A 27907-nucleotide genomic window follows, 5' to 3' on the forward strand; every position below is an offset into this window, starting at 1 on the left:
CACACATACACACACACACACACACACACACCACTATACTGCAGCACTCTGCTTGCTTTTCTTCTCACTATATGAATTCACCCTGTTCATCCCTCAATTCTAGAATGTGAGCACTGTGAGAGCAGAGAGCATATCTATCTTACTAACTGTGCTGTACTCAGTACCTGGCACTTAGGATCTGATCAATAAATATTTTTTGAAGTGAATGAATGAATGAATACAAGTTCTACTAGGAATCAACTAGCCCACTTAATTCAATGAGCATCTACTCTTACAATAGACTTTTTATTTCTCCTCAACTGCTAAGTTTCTTTAAAAACCAAAAACCTACATGTTTGTATGTATTAGCCTGTTTCTATTAGTGTTGAGTCACGCCCATAAAATTGAGCAAAATGACAGTGAGGGCACATAATGTGTCTAACAGGTGGCTGGCATCATGAAGAAAGGCAGTAAGAACCCAGAATCATATTCTGAAACAATACAATTTTAGAACTGAATGTTTCCCTTCAATTTCCCTTCACTCAGTACTTTCTCTTCAATGCTTTTATTTTATAGAAATTTCTCAACATCTTGAGACGTCAGTCAGGCTTGTTATCATGCATCTTGAAAAAAAATTAGGCTTAAGAGGAATCAGATGTAAATAATCCAATAACCACCTTCCTTTCCAGGAAATAGCCATCTTCTTGGGTATCAGGAAAAGGAAGATAAAGGGGACTCCTAAACTGACCTTCCCAGGGGCTCCCACTCCAGCTGCTCAGGTACCCAGTTAGCACTTTTCTTAATGTTCTGTGCTGACAGAGCTTCAAAGAGAGTGGTAAATCATATTCATGTGCAAAGGTGAGGGTGAGGGAATGTGTTTAGGCCCATGTATGTTCCTCACAACAAAAGTGCAAAGGGGACAGAGACGCAATGGAGAGGAAATGAGGACCCAGCTGTCCCAGGTTCTGCCTGAGGGAAAAGTCCTGCGGTGCTAAGCAAGCCCTTCCACACCTCAGAAGGGATTTCTCAACTGTAAAATGAGTGGCCGAACCAGATTCACAACACTCCTAATGCTGCAACTCCTTCAGTCTTGCTGGCTGTACAGGCAGTGACAGACTATGGTGCCAGCCTTGGGTATGAAGGGCCCAGTTCAATGAAGAAAGACATTGAGATATCACCACATGGCCAGCAGCAGCTTCTGGTGCACAAATATCTGGGGAGGGGAAAGCACTTTCAGTGCCCAAGTGCAAGGAGCTGAAGTAGGCCTGCTGGAAAATGCCAAGGTGGTGCGCTGTCTCACCACTTTCTGCAGGGCCAGCAGAATTCCTCTGTGAGGGAATCTGCCTGGGTGATGGAGGCTCACCAGCGCCTCGTGACCAGAAGGCCATCTGCTTCTTCTTGATCAGGCCAGTGCTTAATGCTCAGATCTCTGAATTCAATGTAAGCTCAAGGTTTGGTGCTGAGCCTCTTGGGATTGCCAACACCTCAGGGGATACATTTTCCAGCTCCTACCCATATACCAGTCTCCCAGCTCAGCATTCTCATTTGGATCAAAAGTAATTTGTGCAAGCCTGATTTGTTAACACATCCCAAATCTGAATCCGTGTGCCTTTTAAAGGTGGCAAGCTGCCATTTATGAGCCATACGCACCTCTCCTCCCTCATCACCACTGCAGTAATCCCAAGAACCACAGGCATGAATAAAAGCCCGAACTTTTCGTTTTTGGTGACAGAAATTTCTCTTACAACCTCCAGGAGATGATGAGGAAGACAGTGTTCTCTGTTTTCTGATTTTGCTTAATTTTTTAAAAATGAGCCTCTCCCTTGACTTGGTGACACAGCTGTGATCTTATCTGGCCGGCAGGGGGATGCTCCAGGTAAGACAAAGAGTGCTTTGTTTTGTTCTTACAGCAGCCACGCATAACTGGGCTCCAAAAACGCAATACTCCTCAAAGGGAGAGGGAGAGAGAGGGAGAGAGGGAGAAGGGTGTGCGAGAGAGAGAGCGGAGGGAGAGAGAGGAGGCAGAGTGAGAGGTGTGTAGTGGTGTGTGTGTGTGTGTGTGAGAGAGAGAGAGAGAGAGAGAGAGAGAGAGAGAGAGAGAGAGAGAGAGTCCCCCTGTAGGAGATCTACAGATAAGAAAACTCCGGGGCGGGCGCGGTGGCTCATGCCTGTAATCCCAGCATTTTGGGAGGCGGAGGCAGGCGAATCACGAGGTCAGGAGATTGTGGCGAACACGGAGAAACCCCGTCTCTACTAAAAATTCAAAAAAATTAGCCGAGCGTGATAGGGCACGCCAGCAGTCCCAGCTACTCGGGAAGTTGAGGCAGGAGAATTGCTTGAACCCGGGAGACAGAGGTTGCAGTGAGTCGAGATCGCGTGTCTGCACTCCAGCCTGGCGACAAAATGAGACTCCGCCTCAAAAAGAAAGAAAGAAAAGAGAAAGAAAGAAAGAAAAAGAAAGAAAGAGAGAGAGAGAAAGAAAGAAAGAAAGAAAGAAAGAAAGAAAGAAAGAAAGAAAGAAAGAAAGAAAGAAAGAAAGAAAGAAAGAGAAAGAAAGAGAAAAGAAAAGAAAAGAAAACTCCATGTGTTCCCTGCCTGTCCTGATTCTCCCCCCTAGCTCTGAGCTCTTAGGGTTGCTTCCTTTCGGGAAAAGGTTTGGAAGAACGGGTGTCTAATACCGTCATCCTCTCCCTCTCCCCGCAAGGATCCTAGCGCTGTTTCCGAAGGCTGCAGGGACTGTGAGCCCAGGACCGGCCAGCAGAGCGGGTGCGGCTCAGCGAGCCCACCCCGGCCGGTCGCCGCTCCGGGGTCCCGACCTCTAGCGCGGCGACGGTGCCCTTCCTCCCACTCCCGCCTCGCCCCCGGGGCCCCTCCTCACTCAGGCGTGGCGCGGAGCTGCTCGCGGGAACTGGGGTCCCTGGGCGCGTTCCACCGCTCACCAACGCGACCCAAGCGCTCCAAACCCGACTGCTTCTCGCCGCCAGCACTGCGAGCCTCCGACCAGCCGCTGTCGTGGCTGCGGGCCGAGCAGCTCTGGCAGGCGGCGGGCGGGTGGGCTGCGCGCCGGCTGTGTCCTGGGTCCGCCCAGCGCGGCCTTGTGGCCCCGACCCTCTCCTCTCCTGGTGATGCTGGAGGAGGTGCCGGGGAGGAGCGTGTGTGGTCCCCGCCTCTCACTAGCAGCGGCGGCTCCCGACGCGAGCCTGCTCGAGCGCACGCAGCACCCTCCCCAAGACCAGGGCCAGCACCTGGACCCGCGGTTAACTTAGCCCGCCGCGGACAGAGCCAGGCAATGCCTGGGTGGTGCCGTGCTCACCAGCTCCTTTCCGCAGACCTGATGCCGATCAGATTTACTCCCTGCTGAATTCACCCCCCAGTCAGGCCGGTTTTCCTTGTTTCACCGTGTTCTCTGAATACACTGAATTACTCCGAGCATCTACAGTTGGCAATGCCCTGCGCATTTTCCGCACTCCGGTACACTTTACACTGAACACCAATTCGGAAGTTGTGTGGACCGTGCTCCAGATTGGAAGGCCTGCCACTGTGCTGGTGTCATTTCTCCCTGGAAATGACAATGAAGGACAATCAGGAATAGCACTTAGGTCTGAGGAGAAATGGAGCTAGAAGGAGCCGTTTCATAGCTCAGTTTAACACAGAGTTATTTGGGGTTTAACTGAAACGCCTTCCTTCATCTTCCAATGCGTTCTCTTCAATCCACTTTCTAATAAATTAAAAACACACTCATTTAAAACTTCAGCTAGAAACTTAGGGAAAGTAGTTTGAAATTTATGTGTGGTGTTATTAAAATTTTATATTTTTAAATCGTGTTTTGGTTTTTGGTGAGGTGCCAGAACTGGAGATGAAATTTTGCTTATTTTGATTTTGAGTATTCTGCAGTAAGATGGCCTGAATTTTAGCTTGTTTCTCCCACTTATGAGTGGTGTGACCTTGGGGAAGTTCATCATCTCTGCTTCTCAGTCTCCTCATCCATAAAATCAAGAAAATCAAAATCAGTCAGTCAGAGGCAGTTTGTGAGCATGAAATGCAAATACATGTGAAATGCTTAGGACAGAGCTTGGCCTATGGGAAAAATTCATTCAATATGTGTTATCTAATATTGATAGCTTAATGAAGCAGTGACTCATTTAAACCTAACAATAGATTTTATTTTTAATTTAAATGGAACTCTATCCGCCTAGTGACATTGTCTTGTACTTCCTGGACTAACCCCCTGTAAAACAAATGGCCCACAAATATCAATCTAAAAGGATACATTATGCCCTACCAAAGACATCTCTAACGTCTTCTTTTGACCTTAAGACAAAGATGAAGACAAAGTTGAAGTTGAAGACCTAATCCCACACTAAAAAGGTGGTAAGCTTTGAGAACAGCTCCTAAAAACAAGTATGCAACATTTTATTCACTTCTCTCATTGCCAGCAACATGTCATCTCCCATTGTCATTAGGTCATATTCTCTGAGCAGCCCCACAGCAGTTGGCATTTGGCAGGTTAGTGCCCTGAGAAGATGCCCAGTGAAGAGTGCCCAGATTTAGCAAATAAAAATGCAGAACATCTGGTGAAATTTGAATGTCAGATAAACAATAAATAGTTTTTTAGTATAAATATGCCCCATGCAATATTTGGGACATATACTAAAAAGTTATTTGTTGTTTATCTGAAATTCAGATTTAACTGGGCTTCCTGTATTATATCTGGCAACCCAGTAAGTAAAATTAATAAAGAATATTCCTCACATTCCAAGAGGATAAGTCAACACAGACATACAGATTATAAGGTGTGTCTGATATGGGTTGTTTTAGTTTTTTATGAGTTGGTTCTTTGTTATTCTATTTCCTACATTTAATTCCTCCTCTCATTTCCCATTGACATAACAGTACCTATTTCCTCTTTAATATGAATGAAACTGATGTCTCACCTCTTCCCTTCAATCAAGATATTAAATTGTAATAATGTGCTCAATTTCTTTTTCTTTTCTTTTCTTTCTTTCTTTCTTTTTTTCTTTTCTGGAGATATGGTCTCACTCTGTCACCCAGGCTGAAGTGCAGTGGCACGATCACAGCTCACTGCCGCCTTTACCTCCCAGGCTCAAGCAATCCTCCTACCTCAGCTTCCCAAGTAGCTAGGATCACAGACACATATCACCGCACCTGGCTAAATTTTTTATTTTTTATTTTTGTAGAGACAGTGTCTCACTATGTTGCCCAGGTTGGTCTTGAACTCCTAGGCTCAAGCGATCTTCCTGCCTCAGCCTCTCAAAGTGCCAGGGTTACAGGTGTGAGCCACTGTGCCTTGCCATGCGCTCAACGTTTTTTTTTAATTTGAATAGTGTTTACTGAGGTGAGGGCCAGCTGTATGTCAGGTACCATTTCAAGGTTGAATAAGACACAGTCCTTCCCTGGAGGATAAGGAAATAACAACATAAAGTGCTACCCTATTAGGCAAATACAGAGGACTGTGGGAGTTCAGCAAGGTGAGTTATTTAATTATCCTGAGAAAGATGTGGGAGTCAAGGACACCTCACTGTCTGGGACCCAAAGAAAAGTGGCTCCAACCCAGATAAGCAGGAGAGGTCCCAGAATGGCAGCAGTGTGGAGGCTAGGAAGCAACCCATCCTGATTGCAGTAGGAAGTCTGGAGGGAAAAATAGGGTTCAATACAATTGAAAGCATGACTAGGAACTTGGAAGCCCTCGAGGTTGTTAGAAGGTGACAGAATGCAAAGAAAAAAAATTATGGTTAAATTATTTCCATCTAAAATATAAATTTGAAATTAAAACTAGGATCTTCAAGGGAGAAAATGTCCAGGAAAGGCCTGACGCAAGTGTGATGTACCTAAAATGGATTGATTTTGAGCTATTAGTGGTGTCTCAAACAGGAGATCCCATTTAAATCTGAAATCTGAATGTTCTCCAAATGACCCAGAGCAGGAAGCATAATCAAGCCCTCCACTAGATTACAGGGAACAATATTCACATAGTCGCAGAAATGCTGCATATTGGTTTTCTGCTTTTAGATTCACCTTATAGGCAAGTCAAAGAAGAACTATGACTCTAAAAGATAATGTAAATATGATTAATTTTTTTAATGCACAGGGTAAACGTCAATAGGTAAAAAGGGGTAGGAGCAGGAGCAAGGTGGAGAGAAGGGTGGGGTACTAAGGTTCTCATTTTAGGAAGTGACAGTCAAAAGATACTGTCTGTAGTTGACAGGACAAAATGGTCTGGGTGTACAGAGGAGAGAGCAATGCAGGGCTGAATATAGAGACGTATCTCTATTAGGAGGTCAGGGAGGAGGTAAGACCAGTGTGTATGTGAATTAAATCTTCATTTCTCTTAGGAAAAATTAGGTACATAGGGCCTAAGATGATATACCAGGAAATAATAAGATAGCATGTTATTTTGGAAACATGGAGATCACCACCAGAAATCTAAAAGCAGAAACCGTTAAGAATTTGGAGAATGGCAATGAGATTGAGACTGAGGTTGACGTTGGGGTTGGGGTGGGCTGAGGTGGGGACTCTTGCTTTTCTTTTTTATACTTCAGTGCTACTTATTTGAACTATGCTCATGATTGTATGAAATACATATTTAAAACTTTTCAAGATTAGAACTTTGTGAAAAGACTTCACCATGGCAGTAGCTTTCAAGCATGAGTAGGAGTTCTTCCAGATGAACTCATACTCATTCTACAGAATATGGAAATTCATGAGCAAAGGCTCAGGGGCCTAAAAGTGAATAATACATCTTAGGAATGTCAAGTTCTCCATCATGTCAAGAGCATTAGGCATATGGATAGGACAAACCAGAAGATAAGAATGAAAGGAGGGCTGGGGTTACTAAAAAAGTCCTCTGGATAATGTAATAGAGTTTGGACAGTGAGCACCTTGAGGACAGGAGCCACATCATTTTTATTCTCGCATCCAGTACAAAGTCTAGCACATGGCAATAGTAGTACATCACAACATGATCAATTATGTCATAAGAAAATGACATAATCGATGGTAATTTGAAAACATTTTTCCAGTTAAGATGTAATATTGATATTGCTAGACATCTAAACAAAACAGAAAAAAATAGGAAGTTCAGGTTGCCCTGTAACCCCAACTTCATTTGGTAATTATTTAACAATTTGGTACATACCTTCTAGATGCTTTATTAAGATGTGAGTGTGGTTGTTAAGAGAGCAGAGTCAGACAAAGCCTGGAATCCACCTCTACCTGTACTCCTTCTACGGTCTTGGGCAAATTATGTAGCCTTCTAACCCCTCAGTTTCCTAATCTGTAAAATGGAAATAATACCTGCAACTACATCACTGGGTTGTAGTGAGGATGATAAGGAATAACGCATGTAAAGTGCTTGGAACAGTGTTTGACAAGCAGAGTGAGCACTTCATAGATGTTACCTATTAGTATGTATATAGATATATATGCATCTAGAGATATGTAAATTGTTAGAAATAAAGCTCGGAGTCTTAAAGAAAAGTGAGCAAACAAAGGATTTTTTAGCAAAGCAAATTTACTTCGGCGCAGAAGGGTGCTTCTCGTAGGGCTGATTGCCACGAGAGCACACCGAACAAAGGAGAGTAGAAGCTTTTATTCCTAAGATGACTCCTGCCCCTGTGTCCTTTCCCCATCGGCTGGAGTCAGACTGCACAATCTAAACTAGACTCGATTGGCTAAATATTTAAACTGTCTTAGATAAGGTGGGCTTATGATGGGAGAGAGGGAAGAGGAGGAAGGGGTCATCTACAGAGGACTAGAGCGCCAGTCCATTCCCAAATAAGGAAATAAATGTGAGCTGGGGCTGTGGCATGCCTGGGCATATAGTAAAATCAGAAAGAAGAAAAGGAGAAGAAAGAGGGGTGGTAATTTAGAATTAGAGAATAAGAAGATGAGCAGGCTGTTTGAAGAGAAATCTTGCCATATCTCACATAAATATACATATGAGAAAGACAATTCATACATATATGAATAGGTATGTGAATAACTAGGAAGACCTGGAAGATACTGGTGGTTTGTGTGGGTTGGAAGAACCTACCACAAGACAGAGTGACAGAAGTGAGAAGGTAGAATATCACGATCTAAGAATAGAATTTGAGATCCAAGAGTCCAATGATGATAAGTATGCCGCTAAGTTTTTGAAGTAGAAAAAATTTATCTTTTATTTGATATTTTAGCCAATTCAAAAACTTATTATCCAATGCCAGGCTAAGCCTTCATTCCTCATTGGCAATGCCTTGATATCTTTTGTAGACGTGGTTCACTTAAGGACTTGAGAACTGTGGATGTCACAATGGGTTTGTTTGTGTGCATTCAGTAACTGGATTCTACCATCTGGCCTGCCAAGTTGGTCTCCAGGGCATTTTTCCTTACCCCAGTCATTGATAACACCCTTACTCACCTTAATCAAGATGTAGGAAGCATTGTGCTAAATCCAAACTCCCAAGTTTCTCTCAGTTGGCACTGTGATTCAGTCACTCACATCCTTTATCTACTTGCATAGTTCCTACTGTTTTCATGCTAATCAAGGCCCTCAAAAGGTCTAACCTTGACAATTACAAAATGTTTCTTTTGTTTACACAAATTATACATGCTCATTAAAAAATGTGCTTATTACTAATTAAATATATATCCATTTAAGCTTTTTCCACATAAACAAATATATATACTGAAATTATTGGCCATTTATATTAGGCTCTATTTTCATTCAGCCATATAATACTAAATTTTACCAAGTCAACAAATCCACATCTACAGCATTGGTTTGAAAGGCTAAATATTTATTTTCTTGTTAGTGAAAATTTGGGTTGTTCATAATTTTTAATTTTTGAAAAGGTACTTCGGTGACTGTCATTGCAATTAAATCTTTGTGCATGTTTTTAATTATGTGTGAGAAATACCCAGAAATGAATTTTCTGATTTAGAGTATATGCATATTTTTGTCTTCTAACTCGTTCTTCCACCTCCATGGGTATCCTTTACCCCTGAATACATTTTACATTCTTATGGCAAAATTACCTCTCCAAAAGTGAGGGATGGACTTTAATTCAGTCTACTTTCCCATTCAGAAACTGCCAGTGTTTCCCACTGGACACAGGTACAGATAAAATCTAGACATCCTGACATGGCATTTGTGTCCTTCCAGGATCTGGCATCAAGCTCCTTTTCATTTACGTCTCCCATATTCAGCTCACTTTATGCTCAACCATTCTGGACTTCATGTCATGGCATCCCCTTAGCTTGTTGAATTCCTACTTTATTGGTCCAGGTCCTGGCAGGAAGCATGCAACATGCTTAAACTGGATTATTGGATGAATGTTTAACAAAGTGAATGTGGACAAAGGTGAAAGCAGAGTTTAGGAAACCCAACAAGGCATAGTGCAGTGCCTCTGGGCAAACAACACTGAAGAGCCCTTATCATGCATGGGCCTGCGGGAGCAAGAGGAGAAAGCAGTAGCTGTGACCTGGCAAGACCAACTCTATAGAGAAGGCCACCAGAGAGGAACTGTGACCTTCACAGCAAACCCTTGGCACTCAGGCAGGAAGGAGGCCGAGGGACTAAATATTCCAAACCCATTCTCCATCCATCGTTCAATCTCATGCTGGAAATTGCCCAGGCCCAACTGGAAACCAGTGGCACCAGAGCCCATGGGTGCCAGGTGGGAAAAATGGAGAGTGGATCTGATGAGACAAATGAAGGATGTCCAGCATACCTGCTTATTCCTATATACCAGTCTTCAAGTGCTTTGGTGCCCCTCTTACAGCATTTAACATAGCCTCGATTACATTTTGTTGTGCAATATCTTACCTCCTCAACTAGATTAATAACTACTCAAAGAGAGATGTGATCTTTTTCACCTGTGTGATCAGGTGCTCAGGAAATATTTGTTGTAAAAGTATCCCCCAAAGAGACTCCTTCAAGAGACGTGATTCAGGGACAATCGGTCACCAGAGAGGCTAGAAAGGATGACATGTCTGGACAAGGGCTCCTTGGTGGGAGGGATATGAGATACCAAGGCAGTGATATAGATCCCTTTTGTAAACCCATGCAACAGTCGAAGTCTACAGAGTGAGGGAGCTACCTAGGCCCACCTTCAGTTTGTGCAGCACACAGGAGAGACTGAGAGGAGAGCCATAGCTGTGTCTTTGAAGCTGGTATCTGCTAGTAAAACAACACCTTAGAGGAAATATGGCCCACTTGAAAATCCTAACTCCGCAGAACAAAATTTTACAAGCTTCATGATGGATTGACACACACTTCTAATTTGGGCTGATCAGCAGCAATGCTGGAATCCTAGATCCAACACATGCTTTTTCTCCAGTCTCTTCCCACGGGTGGTCCAAGATGTCAACTCAGGTTCTACTCTTTGACTAGGAGGCCCTGTGAAAGCTCCAGCAAAATGGATATAGATAGAAGGGAATGAATAATCCAGAAGCCCAGATGGAACCCAATTCTCACCCTCCTAGTCCCAGATGCAGGGAACTCTAGAACTTGCCTGAGGTATGAGCTTTGGTGGTAGCGCCATCAGGCACCAAGTTTTATCAGCTGTCATCCTCATAACACTCAATAAGAAATACAGAGACCTGCTTTGAGTATGCTTAAGCCCTCTGAGCCTCAGTTTCTTTCTTTTCTTTTTTTTTTCAAGAAAGAAGTAAGGAAAGAAAAGAATGGCTACACCATAGGCAGAGCAGCTGAGACTGTTTCTTTGCCTGCAAATTATCTGTATTTCAGGCTTGGTGTTAGGATTGATGAGATAATATCCATAAAATACTTAGAACAATGCCTGATGCACAAAGGCATCTAACAAATATTCCATTTCCTTCCTGCCATTCCCATTGTCCAAGTCACCATTCCGTCCCTTTACTATATTGCCTCTTTCATACATATTGAAGTTGAAACTGGGTTATTTCCCAGGGAGAGAAGTCTTAACTTCATTAACTTTTGCATGTAAGTTTGGCTTCCACCTCAAGAGGCAATATGTAGCACAGTAGATAAGAACATGGATATTGCAACCAAACTACCAGAACTGTCCCACAGCTAGCTTTGTAAACTTAAGGAAGTAACTTGATTACTACGTGCCTTTGTTTTTGCTTCTGTAAAGTAGGCATAATAAGTGTACCTGCCCCACAGAAATAAATTTTTTAATGTGTTTTAAAGTACTTAGAACAAAGACTATACAGGTTTGTTATTATTATCATCCTCTTTAGAATTGGAAGGAGGTAGGAGAGAATCAAGTCTCAGTGTCCCAAACATGAGTCAGCAGCTCATGGGTGGCAGTGCTGCCCAGACCACACCCACTCAACCCTGAACCCTGAACACTGAACCCTGAACTGAACCCTTAACATGCAGTTGCTGTGCATCTATTCTGTATGTTGAACTTAGCTGGGGTGGGGGAGGTGGTAAGAGATGAATGAAAACGCAGTAGCAGTGTTACTTTAAATAAATAATTTAATGTCAATGGCTCTCAATATTCTCACCTGTTAAATGAGTTTTGGATTCATTATTTCCAGAGTTTCTTCCTGATCTAAAAATGACTTTGATTCTATGGAAAAAAGGTCTCATGGAAGTCACCTTATCCAGAAACTTTAGTCCCAGTGCTTGAGCCAATGGGACCAAAGATCAATGACTGGCCCATCGATATTGCCCCAGGTGGCCTCTGTGACCTGTTGCAGGATAGGTGAGAGACTGTTGAATGTAGACTTTTGACCTTCATTCAGTCACAAAGGCACACTAAGAGCACTGAGAAACATATATCATACAAACTGAATATCACATTAGCAGACCCTACTACTTGTAGTTAACAAATAATTAATATTTTCATAAGATCAAGATTCATTTTGGCCTTATTTTTATATAGCCCTGTGTATTATGTCAAAATTTTATTTTTTTATTCAAAACATACTACAATATTTTGCACCTTTTTTGTCTCTTCTTCTTCTTCTTCTTCTTCTTCCTCTTCCTCTTCTTCTTCTTCTTTCTTTTAGTGTAGTGGAAGTAGCTCACTCTTGACTTGTGGAAAATCCTGGGGAAATCCTGGGGGCCTCTCCCTTTGGTTGCCTCACTCTCTGGCCAGTTCATGGCTTGTCAAGAAATTAGATGTCAGACACCTGTTATTATGGGAAGGAAACCTGTGAGAGGGCGTAAGAGAAGGTGAGGCCCCAGACGCATGCAACTTTTTACCATCGTCCCTTATTACAAGCTCTTTGAGGGTAAGACCTCTGTTTCTGTACCCTTGCATCAACACATACTAGTTACCCATCAAGTATTTGTTCAATGAAATCAAGCTGAACCAGAACTGTTACAAATCTTAGAAAGGGTGATGAGACACTGAGCTCTTTGAGGGTGGGGAAGGGGTCTCACATGCATCTTTCTGGCTTGTGATAGTTACACATTAAACTCTACTCCCTTTTATATGGTTGACAGCTACTCCTTATAACCACACTCTTCTCCTCTTGGCTTCTGTAAGGCTCAGTTCTCCTGGTTTCCCTCCTACCTCTCAGTGGTGCTTCTTAATAACCTTTGCTAATTATTCTTTGCTGCCAGATCTAAGGGCCTCAGAGCTTGGGTCTCCTCTCTGCATTTGCTATCCTTAGATTATCTTATATGCTCTTACATCTTTAAATGTCACCTATGTGCTGATAACTCCAGAATATGTATCTTTAGCCCAAAGTCACAGAACTCTGGATTCCTACTTGATATTTGGGAGTCTCATAGGTATCTCAAACTTAACACATTGAAACAGAACGCTTCATTTATACTGTCCTTCCCTTACCCAAACCTGGCCCTACCCTAGTCACCTCCTACCATGAATGTGACCACCTTCCACCAGGTTCGTCAAGCCAGAAACCTGAGGATCATCCTTGATGCCCTCTTTCCCCCCAGTACTCATGTCTAATCCATTGGCAACTTCTATCAATGTTCCCTCCTAAAAAACTTTTAATTTCACTCACTTCTTTCATCTCTATGGCCACAGTTCACCAAGTCATCATCCTTTCTTGTCTGGACTTCCACGGTAGCCTCCTCAGCAATCTTCCTGCTTTCAATCTTGTCTCCCTTTGCTCCATTCTCCACATAATAGTCAAAGTAGTCTTTTAAGAAAATAAAAGTTGCACATTCTTCTTCATTGTTTAAGTGCTTCCAATGTCTACTCGTTGTACTTGGAATACAATCCAAACTCCTTACCATGTCCTAGTAGACCGGGAATGATCTCATCTTCTACTTGCCCCACACTGCATAAACCAGCTGCATCCTCCTCTTCTTCATTCTTCACCTAAGCCAAGCTCCTCCCCTCCCTCTGCCTAGGTCATCTTCCTAGCTCTTCAGATGCCTGATTTCTTCTGCTGTGCCAGGTCTCCCCTCAGACCCTCAAATGTCATCCCCTAAGTTGCCCATACTCCTTTCCTGGTGTTCTTTGCTATTGTATGTTGTTTGTTCATTGTACTCGTACAGGTTGTGAGTCTACTTGTGTACATTTATTTGTTTTCTTGTTTATTCTTATCTAGACCAAAAGCTCAAGGACGACAGGAACAATGGGTATCTTGATCTTCACAGGGCCCAGTACAGTGGTGCTTGACAGATATAAGGCATTTACTAAATACATATGGGAAGAAAGGCAGGGAGAGAAATGGATGGAGAATGAGGGAGGTGGGAAAGATAGTAAGAGAGAGAGAGTGAGAGAGAGGAACTCCCTTCAGAGAAAGGGAAAAAGAAAAGGAAGGAGAGAGGGAAAAGGCAGGGAAAATGTAGAAAGAGAGTAAGAAGAAATAAGGTCTTTTTGACCAGCATCATCATCAATATGGTAGATTTTCGCTTAGAGCAAGGGGTAAAAAGAGGAAGCAAAAAGAAAGCACCTAGGAATTTTTATTTGGTTCTCCTTCTCCTTCTCCTCCTCCTCCTCCTCCTTCTCCTCCTTCTTCTTCTTCTTCTTTTTGTAAAAGCATCTACCCTGTGCCAAGTGTTTTCTAAATTATTTTAGCTAGTCATATTTAATAGCACTATACAAAAAAAGATGTTAAAATTTCATGTTATTGGTGAGAAAAAAAAAAGAAAAGAAAAAAGCCTCTCTAAAGTTAAGGAACTTGCCCAAGACCTGACAGCTGCTTCTGAATGTGAGGAGCCCACACTGTCCCCACTCCCCTACAGGTCTCACATCTCTTATGGTTATGTGGTCTGTAAGCAGCCTACCTCCGTCACAGTGTTATGTGGGCAGACAATCATTCACAGCTTTTTAAATTTTATTTTATTTTTATTTTTTGCATTAAATACTATTTGAAAGAACCTGTTAAGGGCCAACACATTTGGACTAAAAAAGATGGCTGTAACTGCTGAAGAGTTAGGGTGTGAAGCAGACTGGCAATCCCACCCCGCCAGACACCTAGGGAAGCTGAAGTTGACTGGCTGGCTTTCATGCAGAAGGAGGAGTCAGTTTCCATGGCATGGACACAACACTCTGGATGGTTAGGACTGCCTGCCAGCACAGAGCTCCTCAAATTTCACACAAGACAGTAAGTGTTTTTAAGTTACCCTCTCTTATTTACTATAGTTATTAAAAATCACTCACATTTATTAAAACTGATATTTATTGACTACTTTGCACTTGATTTCCTATCTTTATGGTAGATGTGCCTCTACCAGAAAGATAGGAAGTCAAGTGTATTTAATCAAATTCACAAGGATTGGTTGCTAAAGGAACCAATTGATAAATTTCAGTAGTCAATGCCAAGCTAGTGAGTTGTATATATTTTCTGCAAACGAATTGTGTTTGTTTTTGTTTTGTAGAAAGCTTCTAATTAATAGTTTTTTGTAAAGCAGCTTTGTTAAGATACAATTCACATACCATAAAATTGGATTCATTTAAAATGTAGAATTCAGTGGTTTTGGGCCTTTTGGAGTTGTGAAAGCATCTAATCTAATTTAAGAACATTTCATCACCCCAAAAAGAAATCCTGTACTTATCAGCAGTCACTCCCCACCCCAACCTCCATCCCAGCCCTAGGCTGCCTATAGTCTACATTCTAGCTATCTAGATTTGCTTATTCTGGGCATTCCACATACATGGAGGTATGCAATATGTGGTCTTCTGTAACTGGCTTCTTTCACTTAGCATGTTTCAAGGTTCATCCATAAAGTATGTATCAGTACTTCATTCCGTTTTATTGCCAAATAAGAATGCTTTATATGGATATTCCACATTTTGTGTATCTATTCATCTATTGATGAGCCTTTGGGATGTTTCCACTTTTGCCTCTTATAAATAATGCTTCTATGAACATACATGTACAAATGTTTATATGGATATATGTTTTTCTTCTCTTGGGTATATAGCTCATTGGAATACTCAGACTTTCCCATTTCAAAACTTACTACAAACCTGCAGTAATCAGGACTGTGTAGTACTAGCATGAAGATAGATATTTAGAGCAACGGAGTAGATCTGAGAGTCTAGAAAAAAACCCTTATATTTATGTTCAATTGTTTTGTGGCAATTGTTGTCACGTATAAAAATTAACTCAAAACAGATCACAGACCTAAAAGTAAGACTTAAAACTATAAAACTCTTAGAGGAAAACACAGGAATAAATCTTTGTGAGGGAGAGGACCAACTTCATTCTTTTAGCTGTAGATATCCAGTTGTCTCAGCATCATTTATTGAAAAGACTATTATGTTGTCACTGAATTTTCCTGGCATACTTATTGGAATCAGGAAGTGTGAGTCCTCTAACTTTGTTCTCTTTCAAGATTGTTTTCTTCTGGGTCCCTTGCATTTCCATATGATTTTTTAGAATCGGCTTTTCCATTTCTCTGGAAATAAATTTTGCTGCCTAATGCTTCCACTTGAATTGCAACTCACCCATGGGAAGTTATGGAATCTTGGCATGAACTCAAATGTGGGACAAATGGGGTTAGTTGAAATGTAAACCTGCTTAAAGGCCTCTATGAAAGGCAAGCGAAAAACTTCTAGATACTGATTTAAAAAATGGTTTTATTTTAGTGGCACCCTCAGATTAGAAACACTCTAGCATTTTTGTTTACTATTTTATCATTGATCAAACACTCCAGTGTAAGGGATTTCTATTAAAATGAATTTTGAAAGTAAAACGCAGTCTGTGCCATCTTCTCTTTTACCTAACATAGTATGTACAGAGCATCTACTTCACAAAACATGCCCAATCCTTGTCCTGCACACCCAAAGATTCTGATTCCTTTTGGACTGAGGCCCAGGCATCTGTATTTTTGAAAATCCACTGCTGATTCTCATGTATCCCCTCAGTTGAGAACAGCTGCCACATCCTTACTCCCTCCTCAGCTCTCCAATTTTGCTTCCAGCCAGTCTATACCTTACTTTTCAGCCACAGAGATACTGCTACTCAGAGTGTGATAAGTGAGCTAGTAACGTTGTGAGAACTTGTTACAATGCAGAATCTCAGGCCAGGTTCCAGACCTACTAAATCAGAATCTGCATTTTAACAAGGTCTCTAATGATTTGCCTACATCAGAGGTTAGCACACTATGGTCTACAGGCCAAATCTGGCTCACCCCACTTTTGTAGGCCCGTGGTCACCATTTAAGGTGTTGAACCTCCATGGGATAGCACAGTGAGACTCCCAGAGCAAGTCCAGGCAATGCCCTCTGCCCCTGCTGGCCCCTCAGCAGCCCACAGCTGTGCCTGGCCACTGCCCAGGCCCTGCTGGTCACCACCTACACAATGGAGACTCTGCTGGTGGCAACTGCTGGGACTGAGCAGTGGAATCTCAGTATGGGAGTTGGTGGCTCCATGAGCCTCCATGTCTCCCGCCAACTAACTGGAGATGACCCCTCTAGGAGGAGAGAAAGTTCACTGGGATCTGAGCATCACTAGGTCAGAGTGAAACTGACCATCTCACCGACCAGGCCCTTCCCCCTCAGGCTTGTCCTCGTTCGCCTAAGAATATCTCCACCTGAGGGCTCCAGGGTACAAAGAGGGTAGAAAGATCCACCCCAGGCAAGGGGGGCAGGGTGGAGCAGGAGTTTTCTTTCTTACATATATATAATAGACTCTTGGCATAATTTTTTTTTCTCTTTTATTCCCCCCCCCCCCCGTTTTTTCTTTTCCTCTTGGCATAAAAATATTTACTATCTGGTTCTTTACAGAAAAAGTTTATTGACTCTTGGTTTACACATTAGGAACTACTTGCCCTTTGCAGCTTGTGACTTTGGACACATACATGCTGTCTTTCAGCTGGGGATCCTCCACCTCCATCAGTCGCCAATATGTCTCTGACCCATCGCATCAGGACCCAGCTTAGGCCACTTTTAGAGAAAGCTCCTTTTACTTTCCGGTCTTTGTGAATGGTTCTTTCTCTCTGTCCTCTGGGCATTTAGGGCATTGTATTTTAATTATGTTTACTTTTCTTTCTCTCCCTCCAGGGCTGTTCTCACATTTCAATGCACTCACCTGGAGGGCTTACCACAACAAAGATGGCCGGACCCCTGCCCAGAGTTTCAGATTCTGTAAGTCTGGGGCTGAGCACAATAATTTGCATTTCTAACAAGTTCCCAGGGGCTGCTGCTGCTGCTGGTCACAGTTAGTGAAGTTGACTCCAGCTCCTTCTTATGATCCCAACTTAAATCTTGAGATCAGAGACATTCCCAATGGCCCCATCTCAAGTGGCACTCTCTCCACTCTTGTTTTCTAGCTCAGCTCCTTCTTTACGTCAGCAGCTCTCAACCTTTTCGTTCTCAGAGCTTCTTTCTACTCTTAAAAATTATTGAGAGCCCCAGAGAGCTTTTGTTTATGTGGGTTATAGTTGTCAATTTATTCTATTGGAAATTAAAACTGAGAAAACTTTTAAATATTGATTAGTTCATTTTAAAAAACTGTAATAAACTTATTACACTATAATATAAATGACATTTTATGAAAATACATATATTTTCCAAAACAAGTGTGACTAGTCACATAGGTTTACTCTCCCCTGCCCAATCTCTTTAATATCTGACTTAATAGAAGACAGCTGGATTCTTGTATCTGCTTCTGCATTCAGCTTATTGTTTTGGTTAAAGGATATAAAGACAATCTGGTTATACACACACACATACACACACGTATATGTAATATATATACATATATGTGCATGATATATATATACATACACATATACATACACACATATGTATATATAATATATAATTATATATTATATACACATATACACATGTATATTATATATACATGTGTGTACATATAATATACACATATTTTATATATATATAAAGTTGGAAAAGGGAGGAATATTTTCAGATAATTGTGGATATTGTTTGATACTACAACAAAATTGTGTAAGTTGTAGTGTCTTAAAGGTTAGTTGCAATGTGCAGTCTGAAATGATATCAATGCACTTTTTATATGGTTTTATTAAAATCCATTGGTCTACCAAATGGATCTCTTTATCCATGCATGATTTTGTAACATCCTATCTTTGCCATGGAAAATATTGGTCTTTAGGGTGATAAATATTTTCTAAACATGCACACATTTCATTGTACAATATTCTAATAAAACATTTATTAAGTCATGTAATCAAAGATAAAGATTTAATAAAAATAATTCTTATTGTTTCATTTAGGATGTTCCTATGTAACTGGCTTTTTAAAATTTACTCTGAGTGTGTGGTGAATGGCATGATTCCAGGTCCAGTTTGGTGTCATTGCCTTGCTTCATGCTAAGGTACCAGCAGTTTTCTACACTATTGCTTTTGAGCCATCAGAACAATTGTCAACATAGTGAAACAAGGCCAATAACATTTTAATATAATGAAAACAGCTTTGACTTCACAGATCCCCTGAAAGTGCTCCAGGGATTTCTGAAGGTCTATAGACTATAGTTTGAGAACTGCTAGTTTATGGCATAACATTAATAACAATTTTTACATATTTATTTGTGTGATTGTGTGTCCATCTCAACGGGTGTAACAACACTAATACTATTTAATTTTCATGGAGTACCTGCTCTGTATCCAATATAATTTTTTTTTTGCAAATTGACATTTATCCTTACAACAACCCTGGCAGATTATATCCATTCTATAGATAAGAAAGATAAGGCACAGAATTACATGCAATTCTAGCTTACTTACTAACTTACTTACTTACTAACGTAAGGGAACACTACTAGAACTCCGAAGTAGGAGTAGGAAATAGCACTGGAGGATGGTTTGAGGCCAGGTAGCCCGTGAGTTTAGACATAATTCTGTGTGCAGTGGGAGCCACCAATAGTTTTAGGGTAGGTGACAGGCAGGCACTAACCACAGGAGCTAAGGTCTAAGTACACACTCATGCCACACACATGAGGCAAACTGAGAGGCAAATGCATGCGGCAGGAAAGGAAATAAATGATACAGAAGTCTATGGGATTACTCGCTAGGAATAAAGAGTTACATAGAATTTCCTAAGTGGCATGTCTCTCCCACAGTTGTTTTCTGCCATGGAATTGGCCAAAATGTCAGACATGACAAAGCTTCACCAAGCTGTGGCTGCAGGAGACTACAGCTTAGTGAAGAAGATTTTGAAGAAAGGTCTCTGTGACCCAAACTACAAAGATGTAGACTGGAATGACCGGACCCCACTTCACTGGGCTGCAATCAAAGGTGAGTGGGCAATGCTTAGGTAGATCTGCCCTTTTGAGTCCATCATTCATGAGGCTATCAATCAGTAGCCTATGTGGGGAAGTGGAACAAACATTTCTTTAGAGCCAGTTGGAAACTTCATTTCATTTTTTTTCTTTTTTTGAGACAGAGTCTCGCTCTGTCATCCAGGCTGGAGTGCAGTGGCACAATCTCAGCTCACTATAACCTCCACCTCCTGGGTTCAAGCGATTCTCCTGCCTCAGCCTACTGAGTAGCTGGGATTACAGGCGCGTGCCACCACGACTAGTGAATTTTTGTATTTTTAATGGAGAAGGTGTTTCTTTATGTTGGCCAGGCTGCTCTCAAACTCCTGACCTCCAGTGATCCACCCACCTCAGTCTCCCAAAGTGCTGGGATTACGGGCGTGAACCACCACGCCTGGCCCCAGATGGAACATTTTAATCCTGATATCACCGCTTACTAGTTGTAGCATCTTAAGCAAGTTATTTGATATCTCTGGGCCTGTTTATTCACCTAAATAACGTGTGCAGGAATGCCACCTTGGAGCCCTGTGATGGGAATTCAGTAATATAATGAGTGTACAGTGCCTATCTTACAGTCTGCTCTCAGTTAATATTAGTCCTTTGCCCTCTCAACCTCTAACAGGAATAGAGCATCACAAAGAAGGATAGGGGACTTTGCTTCATTCCTCATTGAATCCCCCACGCCTTACATAGCTCAGTTACAGAACTAGAGGAAGATAGTGGCAAAAACTCAGGCTGTGGGCCTCTCAAAGGCTTTGGCAATAGAAAGCCATTAAAGAATGTTAAGTAAGAAAGTGCTATGGTCAACTTTGCTTTTTACACATTTATTGTGATTCTTGTGTGGAGAATGGGTTGACAAGAAGCAAGACTGGCTGCAGAGAAATTAGTTGGGATATTTTTGCAAAAATCTAAGTACAAAGTGATGGTAGCTATACCGAAACACCTTTTAGTGAAGATTTGCTATGTGCTGGGCACTGTGCTGTGTACTTCATGTCTGTGATTTCACCTGCACTCTACAAGAATTCAGTGATATAAGGGGTAATATCCTTAATTTGCAAATGAGGAAATTGGCCTCAGATATTTGTTTCTTGTCTGAGGTGCCACTTGTTAGCAAGTGGGATTGTCAGGGTATGAAACCACATCTATCAACTAGAAAGCCTGTGCTCTTAACCTGTGCTATTTATCACGTAAATAGGACTTAAAATATTTGGTTTTGGCTCAGTGTTGAGACTGTCAAAAGCACAGTGGGCCTTACCAATAGGCAGGTATAGTGTGGCTTGGGAGAGAAAGCAAGATTCCTGGGTAGGGCCTGTGGCAATGCACAGGGGAGGGGAGTGTCCTGGAAGGAGGACAGGGAAGGCTTGCAAGGCTCAGGCCCTGGGTGGGAACAAGGTTCGTGGGGTGAGGTAGGGCACTGAGTCCCTGGTGAGAAGAGGGAAAAGGGAGGAGGGGATGATGATAGGGAACTGGAGGCTCCTCAAAGGCAAAGTTTCCCCTTCTATTGTGTTACCTAGACTGGCCCTGGCCTCAAGCCACTTGGGACATCTTTATCCTAACCTCATCCTGTTTCTTCTTGGTACATCTAAGGGCAAATGGAGGTGATACGGCTCCTGATAGAATATGGAGCCAGGCCCTGCCTGGTTACTAGTGTGGGCTGGACCCCAGCTCATTTTGCAGCAGAATCAGGCCATCTGAATGTACTCAAAACTCTCCATGCATTGCACGCTGCCATCGATGCCCCTGACTTCTTTGGAGACACACCGAAGAGGATTGCACAGATCTATGGACAGAAAGCCTGTGTGGCATTTCTGGAAAAGTAAGTTTATTTTTTTTCCACCTACAGAAGGAGCAGAGGAACAGGAGTCTGTGATCAAGATCTTGGGTGATTCTGTGGTCTCAGGTCAATGAAAATGAAATGAGGAAATCCAGCCAATGGACTATTATTTTTATTGATTTTTTTAGTTGAGTTATTTTTATTAGTGTTTCACTTAAAAGACTAGTTTAGGGGTAAAAACTATATTAACATGTTGTTTTGATTATACAAAAATTATCTCAGATAAGAGAATTGGAATACCAAGTTTGAAGATGGGACATGGTGCAAGAATCATGACCTTCAGCTTTCTAAAAGGCATCCAAACTGGCTGTGTGACCTTGTGCAAGTCAAGACAGCTTCCCGACCCTCAGTTTTCTCATATTTAAAATGAGGCAGGTGAATTAGACTTCCATTTTTCAGTGCCCTCCTATCTTTTAAAACTTCTATGTTCATCTTTGAATGCCCTATTTACACACACCAAAGAACTTAACTAGCACCTGTTTATTTTTTTCGCTCAGCCAAGCATTCAAACATAATTAAGCACCAGTAATTTGCATAACAGTTATAGCTCTGAGAGGATGGAACAAAATTTGGAAACTTAGAATTCGATTGTTTAGACAAGCAATTCATACAAGAGAAAGTAGAGTATCGGAGTGAGGGCATCGTTGCTTGGAAACCAAATGATATAGATAGCAATGCCATCTATAGGGGCAGTTCATGATGGGGTGCCCTCCGAAGAACCTGAAAATGCAGTTATCTTCAGAAAGTTGAACAAGTGAAAATTTTGCCTATGATGAGATTAGTTATCTATAGAAGTAACCCAAGAGACATTCTCTTAAAGGTAATGTCTTACATTAAAAATATCCAATATCACAATTGAGATGCTTTGGGGAGTAAAGAGGCAGAACCTTGAGTCCTGACTCACAGATTCACTTTTCCCAATTTCATCCATCATCCCCTACATTCAACGATCTCCATCCTCTGTGGACCTCAGCATCAGCAGACATTGTTCTCTGAACTTTTTAAAGTCCTAACATACCACAATGTGACCATAGCTCTCTTCACTTTATCAGTTCCTGCATTATCACCAGGTCTTGAATTCATCAAGATCTCTTGTCACTCAACTTCTCCTTTTTCTCCTAATATATCACCTTCCTGAAGGTCTCACTAAATTTCCTCTACCATATGAGTACCATAATACACTTCATTCTTCCACTCTCTTCCCGCTATTCCTGCTATTATTTCTCAACCCAGCGCATAACCCGGAATTCCCAACCTTAGGTGAATCTCTGTCTTCTCCACGTTTATCCTTGTTCAGCTAGAGAAAACCCCACATGTCAATATATGGGTATCACCAGCAGTTTGAATATTTCCACTTTTATCTGAGCCCTCAGAGCAGCTTGGCTATCTCTTCCTATCCTACTCCTCACTGGCAATTCCAAAGCCACATCACACCTCAGCCTGTCTTTCAGAGGTATGCCTTCTACTTTAGAAAAAATATTGAAGCCATGGGTTACACATTTTTCAAGTCTCACACCTGCAGATTTTATGTACATTTATATCAGCTCCTTCTTGTCATCCTGTCCCTCCTTTGTAAAGTGTTATCCCTCCATATAGACTCTTGATCTAATCCTTTATGTCTTCTAGAAGGCCATTCATTATTCGTGTGTTCTTTGTTACATCTTTACGGTTTCTCCTGTATTTTTAGTGTTTTTTCCTTTCCCTTGACTTCTTTTTGGACTGTGAACATGTTCAAATAGGTATTATCAAACAAACAAAAAGTTAGAGGCCCTTCTGAATTCTGCTGTGTCTTTCTTCTTCCCTACACTTCTAAGCAACTTGAAAGCTAATCTACTTTTTTTAATCCAGAAGGAAAAGCACTTATCCTCTCAGAGTGTCTAACATGTTTTATAGTAATAACTTGTGTAAAAAATATAATTTTTGAATAGTTTTCTGTATTTTTATTGTGATGAAAAACTCATAAAATTTACTATATTAACTGTTTCTAAATACAGTTCATCAGTGTTATGTACATTTACATTGTTGTGAAACAGATCTCCAGAACTTTTTCATCTTGTAAAACTGAAACTCCACACCCATTAAACAACTACCCTCTCTTTCTTCTCCACAGTGGAATAGAATTTTGACTCTATATAAATCAAGAAACGCCTGACTTCTTTAGTAGTTTGTATTTGCAAGATCTAAGATCATGGTAAACATTAGGTCCTAAAATCTTGGGGAAGGACAACATGTCCTTCCTCTGACTTGTTAGCAATCAAATTGAGTAGGTTTAAATGTCTGTTAATTGGAAGGGTTTGTTATTTCATTTTCAGCCAAAGGAGAGAGGTGCATTTTAAATATCAGAATTAGATCAGCTTTGAGTTTGTACTAAATTTGGAATGTAATAGATTTTCATAAATTACGTGTGCCTTTTTGGAAATGTCAACTGTCTTTATGTCTGCTTGTAAAAGTTTCAAAATATGTTTTTCTCTCAAAAAGGCAACGTTATTTCATTTGCTTGAATATTATGATAGGAACGCTTACTGATATTACTTGATAGTCATATATAGCCTTGGAACTTTAACATATAATATAGCAGTATTAATCATGATAGTTGTACTTCTTTGACACATTAAATTTGAGGAAACTAATCTATGTAATTGTCTCCACTTCTTCACCTCTCACCCACGCTTCAGACTTCTTCCCTGATCCTCATACTGAATCAGCCGTCACTCAAGTCATTAGGGAGCTCCTCACGCTAAATCAATTGCCTCTTCTCAATTCACATCTTACCTCCACTTAATTCGGTATTTAATATTCCTGAAACTCTTCTCCCTTATTTTATCTGATGCTATTCTCTTTTAGTTTTTCTTCTACTTCTCTGATAATTCCTTATGACTTTTAAAATGTGCTTTTTCTAAGAATAAATCTTATGATATGTTCTTGCATGCCTTTTAAATGCTGACATTCCTCAGGGTCCTGCCCTTGGCTGTCCTCTACTGACTCTCTCTAAGTAATCCCAGCCCCTCCCTAGTGACCAGGGATCAACATGAAATATCATCCCAGCATAACTGAAATGCAGGAGGGGTGCTTGCCTCCAAATAGTGGGGAGTGCTATTACCAAGAAAAGTAGGCAGACAGTGTTGAGCCAGCAAAAACAATAAAGGTCAGTCACATCACGTGTGAGTCATTTCTACTTATCATCAGCTCCCACTAAGAACTTCCCTTCTGACAGAGCGTTTAGGGAGAAGAATCCTGAATTAAGTGGGGGGATTAACCTGGATCTTGAAAGCTAGCTGGCTAATGAAGGAGGGAGAAAAACTGTTGATTTAGAGTGAAGGCACCAACTTGGAAATGTGCATAGGTTGTGTGTATATGTGAGAAGGTGAGGGATAGTGGAGTGCAGGGATGAGTGGCCTGGCTAGGCAGAGCATTCACACTAGAGAGGAATGGAGGATAAGGTCAGGTGACGGGGTGGGTGACCACAGTGAACTAGGCAAGCAGAAGAGTGTGAGCTCATCAGGGGAGTCACAAGCTGAAATAGATGCATTAGCAATTTATTTGTGTAGTAGAGGAGTTGGCAGTGGTACTGCATGGGATTGAAGACTGCTAGACTTTAGGCAAGGGGATCACTTAAGGAATTTCTCATTGATTCACATTTTGAGTAAGTTAGCTCCTGGGCTAGGTGATGAAGATAAAGGATATAAGAGAACTTCAAAAGAAGCCTAGACCATATGTGATCATTTTCTGAATATCCTAGGGAATGTTGTGAAACAATTCAGCTTTTGATTCAACCCCCCAAGTGATAAACCTCTCATTTAGCAAATATTTTTGAGTTCTACTATGTGTATGTCATTGAGTTAGACACTAAAAACAACCTAAAATAAACCAGATACAGTGCTGGACATCAAGAAGGTTAACTGTGTGGGAGACGAAATAACTTGTTTACATAAATAACACTAATACAAGACAGAGAGTGACTAGGCAGAGGAAGGACATGGTGTGGTCTGAAGATTGAAAGGTCACTTCCAGCTTAGGGTGAAGGACTAGTGAGTTTGCTGTCCTTTGAATGAACTGTGCTTTTAATAATGGTTTGCACTTAAAATGCTATTTGCCTTCCCTATACCATTATCTATCCTCTTAAATTCCATTTGTCCTCATATTGGTTCAAAAGTGACTTTTCCAAGTGCCTTTAAGCAAGTCACATACTCACCATTGGCCTCATACAAAACTGTATATGTGTGTATTTCCCATTGTCTATGTGTGTATAATGCTCTATCTATTTATCCATCCATGTATCCATTTACAATTATATATATTTTTACATAATCCATACATACGTATAATACATATGTGATTGTGAGTGATTCTCATTTTGTTCCTTATATGTTTCTGTACTTTTAAATTTTATACAAGGAACACACATCACTTTTATGATTATGAAAAATAAAACTAAAACAAAGGAAAACAGTCTCGTAATAATCTGCAGGTTGCTCTATAAATGTGAGCACTTCAAGAATCAGGAGCATTTTCTTCAAGCTGAGTGACTATCTTTGAGTCTGTTAACATCTCACTCGGGTCCCACAATTTTTCTCCACCTCCAAGTAGTTTCTTTAGTGTCTGAGACCTTCCCTAAGTGTATGCTTGGAAATGCTCAAACTTGGCCTCCTTCCTTCTCAACTGAACTGCGGTGTGCAGAACCTGTGAATAAAGGCCGATTCCCAGGCTGGAACAGGTCCTCCTGATCCAAGTTCAGAAGCCCCTCTCTTCTTTCCTAGGGCAGAGCCCGAGTGCCAGGACCACCGTTGCGCTGCCCAGCAGAAGGGGCTGCCTCTGGATGAGCGCGATGAAGACTGGGATGCCAAGAAAAGGGAGCTGGAGCTGTCTCTTCCTTCCCTAAATCAAAACATGAATAAAAAGAATAAGAAAAGTCGAGGCCCCACCAGGCCCAGCAATACCAAGGGGAGGAGAGTATGAGAACTCAAGCTTATGTTTTCTGGCAAGGAACTTTCCCTGGTGCCAGAAATGAGGCTGTTAGGCATGGTGGCCTTTCCATAACTTTACTCATAGACCCTTACCCACCTGGCTTCTGCCCATGGACCTGTCATTAGGTGCTGTCCACATGGGCTGTTGTTTCCTGGCTAGCACCTACTGTGTACAATAATTACCGGGAAAGGACAAAACCTGCTTGCATTTTGTCATCAGTGGTTTGCACAGTCAGCATCTTTTGTCCCCTGCCCCCCAACAATAATAGAATTTCAGGAGACAAGGAAACTCTGGCATGAATTAACTTCATCCCTGATAACGATCGAGAGATAATGTAAAATAATGAACATGTGATTATAGGTCTACTTTTTCAACTGTAAATTTGGGAAAATTAAATTCAGATCAGATAATTCCAATAAAAAATTGCATCCAAATTGAGATGCAAAATACACATTAGATTTCAAACACTTAGTACAAAAATATAAAATGTCTCCTTAATAATACTTAATATTGATTCCACATTGAAATGATAGTATTTTGGATATTGCATTGAATAAAATATATTACAAAAATGAATTTTATCTTTTTCCTTTTCCTTTTTAAAACATGTGGCTACTAGAATGTTTAAAATTACCCATGTGCTTTTTTAGTTTATTTCTATTGGACAGCATTGCTATAGAACCCAAACAGCATGTTAAGCCTCTACTAGGAGACTAGTCTGGTGTATTTTACTTTCCCTGGCTGCTCTGCATTTTAGATATACTCATTTCTCTGCCTAAATCAATTTATTTAGCTATCAAGTATCTTTATTACTTATTCCTCAATTAATGCTTGTGTTAATACAAGTCATGCTTTGTTTGAATTTTCTGGTATGAAAACAATGCTTGAATATCTTATAGAAAAGCAGTATAGCTATAGAGGATACCTTTCCTCGTGTTGATCTACCCTTGAGCATCAATCCCTTTCTCTATGCTCTGCAATGCAGAGTAGTTCCTGCTTTGGACCAGTAGAAACATTGGAAGACAACTGACTCGAGCTGGACTAATAAGATTCTTCTCCTGGGTACTTGAAAAGAAATCCTCATGATAGGCTGGACCAATAGCAGATGACTTCAGAAGTATGGAGTGGCTAATTCTACACTAGGGCTGAGGAAGGGTACAGAGATGCTCTACAAAAAGGACAAGAAGACCGAGGAAAAGACAAAGGGATAGAGATAGGTCAGTAGATAAATGAATAGAGAGATTAGATAGATAGATAGATAGATAGATAGATAGATAGATAGAGATGAATAGTTAGATAATTTGCTATTCCTAGTTCTGGTTCCTTACTCAGGAATCTGTGAAATACTATTTTATCATAAAAGTTGCCCTTTGCTTATAGTATATTGAATTGATTATTTTCCTTGCAAGCAGACTTTTCTAATAAGTACAGTATTTTAATCATGGGCTTATGATTAATGGTGACT

At 41.1% G+C, this 27907-nt stretch overlaps 2 protein-coding genes across 8 annotated transcripts in view; one reads left to right on the forward strand and one right to left on the reverse strand.

Moving 5' to 3' along the window:
* The window catches only part of PLA2G7 (phospholipase A2 group VII), a 65476-nt gene extending 62035 nt beyond the window's left edge, over positions 1–3441 (reverse strand). For 3 of the 6 annotated variants that reach the window (XM_063605303.1, XM_034962211.3, XM_063605304.1), the window contains exon 1: positions 3293–3426. The gene's annotated coding sequence lies outside the window, so the exon portion shown is untranslated. Of the gene's footprint in view, positions 1–3292 lie in introns of all 6 variants that reach the window. The other 3 variants (XM_063605306.1, XM_034962215.3, XM_063605305.1) reach the window with 3 other exon arrangements.
* ANKRD66 (ankyrin repeat domain 66) lies at positions 801–27018 on the forward strand. Of its 2 annotated transcripts, none has more exons than XM_063605307.1 (5): positions 801–1855; positions 17402–17485; positions 19446–19620; positions 21231–21459; positions 26235–26975. In XM_063605307.1, the coding sequence occupies exons 1-5, from the start codon at positions 1847–1849 to the stop codon at positions 26431–26433; spliced, it is 696 nt and encodes a 231-aa protein (XP_063461377.1). In that variant the 5' UTR covers positions 801–1846; the 3' UTR covers positions 26434–26975. The 2 variants fall into 2 exon arrangements, with proteins under 2 accessions (XP_063461377.1, XP_003833246.1); XM_003833198.6 differs by lacking the exon at positions 801–1855 and adding an exon at positions 13567–14499 and having other exon boundaries at positions 26235–27018.
* Positions 27019–27907: the final 889 nt, after the last annotated feature.

The sequence above is a fragment of the Pan paniscus genome, chromosome 5, assembly GCF_029289425.2.
Source record: "Pan paniscus chromosome 5, NHGRI_mPanPan1-v2.0_pri, whole genome shotgun sequence".
In the NCBI taxonomy this organism is placed as follows: Eukaryota; Metazoa; Chordata; class Mammalia; order Primates; family Hominidae; genus Pan; species Pan paniscus.